The following is a 7,351-nucleotide window of genomic DNA, read 5'->3' on the forward strand; positions in this document are numbered from 1 at the left end:
GCCAGGATGGTCTCGATCTCCTGACCTCGTGATCCACCCGTCTCGGCCTCCCAAAGTGCTGGGATTACAGGCTTGAGCCACCGCGCCCGGCCTACTGTCTACATTTTTAACCAGAAAACACTAACCTGTTTTGGTAGGTCTGCAGTCAGAGCACGAATGGACATGTGAGTCTTGCTGTGCCTTCTGCAAAACAGAGAACAAGCTGTGAGAAACCAAACCCTCCCCTACTCAGCGCCTGTTTTTAAAGCAGCAAGCATGTACTGCATCCATGAAGAAAATCTCCCATGAAAATGTAGCTAAGAGGTATCTAACTAGAAAGGGGCAGGATAATGGAAAATAAGAATTCAAATAAAAAGCAGAGGTCCCAAGAGAGGTAACATTACACACTCACACTAAAGGAAAAAATTCCACGTGCAGAGAAACAACAAGAATTTTCAGATTAAAAGTTTACTATAGGCTGGGTGCGGTGGCTCACGCCTGTAATCCCATCACTTTGGGATGCCGAGGTGGGTGGATCATGAGGTTAGGAGATCAAGACCATACTGGCTAACACTATGAAAATCTGTCTCTATTAAAAATACAAAAAATTAGCTGAGTGTGGTGGTAGGCGCCTGTAGTCCCAGCTACTCGGGAGGCTGAGGCAGAAGAACGGTGTGAACCTGGTGAGATCACACCACTGCACTCCACCACCCTGGGCGACAGAGCAAGACTCCATCTCAGAATAAAAAAAAAAAATTACTATACTATGTAAAAAATATATATAAGCTAAGCTATACAGAAGAGAAACTAAAAATATCTCTGTGTATACAATGTCTATATAAAAATATTATAGGCTGGGCGCTATGGCTCACGCCTATATTCCCAGCACTTTGGGAGGCTGAGCTTGGCAGATCACGAGGTCAGGAGATCGACACCATCCTGGCTAACAAGGTGAAACCCCATCTCTACTAAAAGTACAAAATATTTGCCAGGCGTGGTGGTGGGCGCCTGTAGTACCAGCTACTCGGGAGGCTGAGGCAGAAGAATGGCATGAACCCACGAGGCAGAGCTTGCAGTGAGCCGAGATCGCATCACTGCACTCCAGCCTGGGCGACAGAGCGAGACTCTGTCTCAAAAGAAAAAAAATTACAAATCCACTTTCTTTAAAACATTGAAACTGAACTCCTGTAAAAATACACGTTCATGTATTTGAAGTGACTTTTAGTCAAGTAAAGATTAATATTTAAAATAGGCTGGGCATGGTGGCTTACACCTATAATCCCAGCACTTTGGGAGGCTGAGGTTGAAGGATTACTTGAGCCCACATGTTTGAGACCAGCCTGGACAACATAGCAAGACTCTGTCTCTACAGAAAAAAACCCAAAAAAACAAACTAGCCAGGGGATGGTGGTGTGTGCCTATAGTCCCAGGTATTCAGGAGGCTGAGGTAGGAGGATTGCTTGAGCCCAGGAGTCTGAAGCTGCAGTGAGCTGTGATTGTGCCACTGTACTTCAGCTTAGGTGACAGAGCAAGACTCAGTTACTCTTCTCAGTTACTCTTCTCACTCTCTCTCTCTCTCCATATATATATTTAAATATTAATTTTAAAAGCACACACTTTACATTATAAAGGCCAGAGCTTACCTTTCATATGGAATTCTCTTCATTCCACTGTCTTTGAAATAATCTACTAGTTGCTTCTGAGTTCTTCCACTGTGAATAAAGATTCAGATTTTTAATAAAGAACAGTAAGTCAGCATTAATTTTACAGAGTAAAAGACAAAAGATTTACTTATCCTCTGTCATAAATATACACATATATATTTTATTTTTAAATTTTTTTTCTATAAAAAAAAAAGGCTGGAGAGCAGTGGTACAATCTCGGCTCACTGCAAGCTCTGCCTCCTGGGTTCACGCCATTCTCCTGCCTCAGCCTCCCAAGTAGCTGGGACTACAGGCACCCACCACCATGCCCGGCTAATTTTTTTTTTTTTTGTATTTTTAGTAGAGATGGGGTTTCACCGTGTTAGCCAGGATGGTTTTGATCTTCTGACCTTGTGATCTGCCCGCCTCGGCCTCCCAAGTGCTGGGATCATAAGCGTGAGCCACTGCGCCCAGCCTATATTTTATTTTTTAAGATTGAGTCTTGCTCTATTGGCCAGGGTGGAGTGTAGTGGCATGATCTCTGCCTCCTGCGTTTAAGTGATTCTCATGCCTCAGCCTCCCGAGTAGCTGGGATTACAGGTGCCTGCCAACACATCCAGCTAATTTTTGTATTTTTAGTAGAGATGGGGTTTCACCATGTTGGCCAGGTTGATCTCGAGTTCCTGACCTCAAATGATCCACCCGCCTTGGCCTTCCAAAGTGCTGGGATTACAGTGTGAGCCACCGGGCCTGGCCCACGTATATATTTTAAAGTTATACTTTGTAGTAAGCGTAACTGAATTTGTAAGCAAAGTTTTTATTAAGCCTATTTTTTTCCACTATTTTATTTCATATGCTTCCTCTAGTTATTCTTTCACAATACCTCCACTTTGCGTGTAATTCTCTGAAATATTTTATAACATTTCTTTCTTGACTAAGAATTACCTATTTTCTCAGCTTTACAAACCAGTGAGGGGCCCATGCAAGTGATGGCATGGCCCCTACCTGTATCTGAAGGAGGAGCCCCGGCTGAAGAAGACGGCTTTCGCTTTTGGCTTAGGTTGGTCCAAAAGTCTAAAAAAGGTGTGATACTCCACACATATCTTCCAGAAGTTCTTACATTCATCTCTACTACCCAACAAAAATTCTAATGTGTCCTGGTAAGGTCCCTAGAAACAAAACATAAAGGTTAATTAATTCAAGAATGAAGTATTGGACAAGAGAAAGTACATTTAGGAAGCAGATCACACAATAGGCAATTCCAAAATTAAAAATTAGTAAGGATTTTTTTTGAGACAGGATCTTGCTCTGCACCCAGGCTGGAGTGCAATGGCGTGATCTTGGCTCACTGCAACTTCAACCTCCCAGGCTCAAACAATTCTCCCACCTCAGTCGCTCCCCTCCGACCCCTCAGTAGGGACTACAGGTGCATGACACCAGACCCAGATGATTTATGTATTTTTTGTAGAAAAAGGGTTTTGCCATGTTGGCCAGGCTGGTCTTGAACTCCTGAGCCCAAGCGATCTGCCCGCCTCAGCCTCCCAAAGTACTGGGATTACAGGTGTGCACTACTGCATCCAGCCCAGGAAGGATTTTCTAAAAGTTGTATACAAAGTCTTCCGGTTCCATTTGCTTAATTAAGAAAAGAGAAACAGTATTTATATTCACAGTAGAAATAGCAGAAAAATTAAGTCACCCACAATCACACAACTATCAACATTCTGAATTATATCTTTGTAAACACTTTCCCACCTAGCAAAGGATGGCATTTTTCATGCCAGTTGACATATTTATATGTTATTACTGAATTGTTTCTATATGGTATATATTTTTAAAATCTAGAATGTTTTAGATGTTCAGGACATGCAGTTTTCAGGCCCACAAATATCGCCCTGAAGAAACTGCATTCACTCTCAGTTATTCCTCAGGATACATTCCTAGAAACAGAACTCTGAGCTCAAAGGCTGCACATCTTCGAACCTGCTGGTGTATGTTACCCGGTTACCTTCCACAAAGACTGTAACACTTTGAATCTAACATTTAGTCTTTAAAAAAGTGCTCAGGCAAGTAAAGTGTAACTTTGCTAAATGCAGACGCAAACAGTTCCCGGCTTTCACTTATCGCCCTATTCAAGTTAATAGCTACTTTGGTGAACTTTCCCTATCATCTCAGAATAACTGCAAGAAACATTTTTTTTTTTTTTTTTTGAGACGGAGTCTCGCTCTGTCGCCCAGGCTGGAGTGCAGTGGCTGGATCTCAGCTCACTGCAAGCTCCGCCTCCTGGGTTTACACCATTCTCCTGCCTCAGCCTCCCCAGTAGCTGGGACTACAGGCGCCAGCCACCTCGCCCGGCTAGCTTTTTGTATTTTTTCACCGTGTTAGTCAGGATGGTCTCGAACTCCTGACCTCGTGATCCGCCCGTCTCGGCCTCCCAAAGTGCTGGGATTACAGGCTTGAGCCACCGCGCCCGGCCGAAACATTTTTTTTTAAACTCAGAGTAAAACAGCTTTTACTTGTGTTTTGTATGTGTGTCTGGCATTCCTTCTACTTTCCTTTCATCCACAGAAGAGATATTTGTACACCAATTAAAGCCACTTTCAAGCCTTCTACCAAAAGCAAACACGCTTACATATCACACGTGAACCCAGTGAGTGACAAAAGCCCCGCTACTCAAGTGCCTTGTAAAGGCATAGGCAAAACTGGCCCAAGGGCTCTAAATCTCCCATAACCCAAAATGTGTCTGGGCTGACACAGGCATGGCTCTCTCTTAAGCTTCAAACCCCACGGTAGCTTGGCAAATCTTTTTATTTTCTAACTCCTTTTGTACAACGGAAATGCAGCAATTGGAACATCTTTGAATAACTGGAAGTACTGGATTTTACCAAATACACTGCACAGGCATTTATTTTTTCCATTTTTACTCATTTCAGTAAATTCACATGTAATTATTACTTTATTAATGAGCAGTCAGTAAAGAAAGGAATATTTACTTCCTGATAATCAATGCTTCTTCAGTTAGAGCTATTCAAAGATCAATTTCTGAATGAAGGACACAAGAGAACATCGGGGCAATCCTCAATTCATTCTGAAGCTCTCAATTGCTGTGGGGCTTCAGATCATTTTGAACACTTTGTTCTTCAGCTTCATTACCTAGAGGACAAAGAGGCTGCAATAACCATGGTTCTCAGCAGCCCCTGGGAGCTTGTAAGATGTGTACCTTCTTGGGTTCATCCCAGACCCATTGAACGTGAAACCCTGGGGTTTTCAGCCAGTAACATGTGAGTGACAAGGTTCCTGGGGGAGGTAAGTGTGAGACCAGCTAGGCAGACTGCCCTCAGCCCCTCCAGACCTAAGTCCCGAATCCTGTCCTTGAGTTCTTATGTGCATTATGCTGAAATGATTTACAAAGTAGTTATGTTTTAGCAGAATAAATTATGAGTTAAAAAATGGTCAAAATAGGCTGGGCGTGGTGGTTCACGCCTGTAATCCCAGCACTTTGGGAGGCCAAGGCGGGTGGATCACCTGAGGTCAGGAGTTCAAGACCAGCCTGTCCAACATGGAGAAACCCTGTCTCTACTAAAAATACAAAATTAGCCAGGTGTGGTGGTACATGCCTGTAATTCCAGCTACTTGGGAGGTTAAGGCAGGAGAATCACTTGAACCCGGAAGGCGGAGGCTGCAGTGAGCCGAGATCATGCCATTGCACTCCAGCCTGGGCAATAAGAGCGAAACTCTGTCTCAAAAACAAAACAAAACAAAATAAAAAGCTAAAAATAATACTTACATGAACCTCTGGATGAAGTTTGATAAGAAATCTTTTCCTCTTGAAGCTTAGTTTACGGACCTTGGACCAATTGAAAGTGTTGATTTTGGTGGTGCCCTGAAATTCAAGAGACAGATTACATTTGTAATCTAACACATAACCCCTTTCTCATAAAATAGGGAATGCTTAAATTACATCCTTGCCAACACAGTAATCTACTTGGCATTTTACCATTATACCTGAAATAGCTCTGACTTAAAATGTCAATAACTAATCTATCTGTTCTAGAAAGATAATTAATTTTTTTTTTTGAGAGGGAGTCTTGCTCTGTTGCCCAGACTAGAGTGCAGTGGTGCAATCTCCGCTCACTGCAGCCTCAGACTCCTGGGCTCAAGCAATCATCCTGCCTCAGCCTCTGGAGCAGCTGGGACTACAGACACCAGACACCAATCCTGCCTAATTTTCTATTTTTAATTTTTTTTTTGTAGAGATGAGGTCTTGCTATGTTGTTCAGGCTGGTCTCAAACTCAAGGCACATCTGGAACATAAGAACACTGAAAGGTTCAAAGAGATGGAAAAAGATGTACTCAACAACTGACCAAAAGAAAGCTGGTGGAGCAATATTATCATCAGACACAATGCATGAGAAAGAAGCCTTACATAATTTAAAAGCAATTCACCAGGAAGATACACTTGGACTTGTATCTCTCCCCATATTGTTTCAAATATTTATAGGAAATAGACAATTAAAAGAAGAAATGGAAAGATTTGCCTTTTTTTTTTTTTTTTTTTTTGAGACATTGTCTCAATCTGTCGCCCAGGCTGGAGTGCAGTGGTATAATCTCCATTCACTGTAACCTCCGCCTCCTGGGTTCAAGCAATTCTCCTGCCTCAGTCTCCTGAGCAGCTGGGACTACAGGTGTGTGCCACCACACCTGGCTAATATTTGTGTTTTTAGTAGAGATGGGGTTTCCCCATGCTGGCCAGGCTGGTCTTGAACTCCTGACCTCAGGTGATCCATCCACCTTGGCCTCCCAAAGTGCTGGGATTACAGGCGTGACCCACCACACCTGGCTAATTTTAATTTCTTTGATAAGGTTTTATCGCAAAATTTTAAAATCAGTGTTAATGTTATACATTTTTTGAAGTTTGCTCCTGCAAGGAGGGTAGTCTGGAAGGGGCAGTGATAGTGGCCAGGCAGGGCTGGGAGTAGAGTCAGGTTTCTCACTGAAGCTAGAACATAGTGCTAGTGTAACAAGAGCAAACGATGGGAATTCCTAGTCTCAGCAGATACAGACACAGATATAGCAGTAAATATAGATATGTGAGGTGAGTGGGTGTATGTACACGTGTGTAGCACTGTCTCTTGAGAGGGCCAGGAGTGGTGACACCCCACAAAGCAATGGGCACAGTGAGTGCATGGATCTTGGTCTCTAAATACCAGTCTTCACTAAAACGGCTGGGCTCTGTGGGGAAATGGCTGACTCCACAGTGAAGCAGGCAAAGTACAAAACAAGCCTGGCATGTCTTATTTTGTAAGAAAGCAAAGAAGTGCTCATAAAATAAAAGGACATATAAGAAGGACATGAGGCTGGGCGTGGTGGCTCAAGCCTGTAATCTCAGCACTTTGGAGGGCCAAGATGGGCGGATCATGAGGTCAGGAGATCGAGACCATCCTCGCTAACATGGTGAAACCCCGTCTCTACTAAAAAATAGAAAAAACTAGCCGGGCGAGGTGGCGGGCACCTGTAGTCCCAGCTACTCGGGAGGCTGAGGCAGGAGAATGGTGTAAATCTGGGAGGCGGAGCTTGCAGTGAGCTGAGATCCGGCCACTGCACTCCAGCCCGGACGACGGAGCGAGACTCTGTCTCAAAAAAAAAAAAAGGACATGAGAGGCAGCTTGAAGAGCCTCCCTTGGGCCAAATGTGCGAAAGTTAAAGATAAAAATAAATAATGAAACCTACAG

At 43.4% G+C, this 7,351-nt stretch overlaps 1 protein-coding gene across 2 annotated transcripts in view; it reads right to left on the reverse strand.

Annotated features, from left to right (window-relative positions):
* Positions 1-7,351, reverse strand: part of FARP2 (FERM, RhoGEF and pleckstrin domain protein 2) — a 156,500-nt gene that overhangs the window by 69,831 nt on the left and 79,318 nt on the right. For both annotated transcript variants that reach the window (XM_011929543.1, XM_011929542.1), the window contains exons 9-12: positions 5,407-5,502; positions 2,628-2,791; positions 1,623-1,691; positions 126-183 (exon numbers count right to left, since the gene is read on the reverse strand). In XM_011929543.1, coding sequence (XP_011784933.1) covers positions 126-183; positions 1,623-1,691; positions 2,628-2,791; positions 5,407-5,502 — 387 coding nt within the window. The remainder of the gene's footprint in view (positions 1-125; positions 184-1,622; positions 1,692-2,627; positions 2,792-5,406; positions 5,503-7,351) is intronic.

Source organism: Colobus angolensis, unplaced genomic scaffold (assembly GCF_000951035.1).
Source record: "Colobus angolensis palliatus isolate OR3802 unplaced genomic scaffold, Cang.pa_1.0 Scaffold82, whole genome shotgun sequence".
NCBI classification, from domain to species: Eukaryota; Metazoa; Chordata; class Mammalia; order Primates; family Cercopithecidae; genus Colobus; species Colobus angolensis.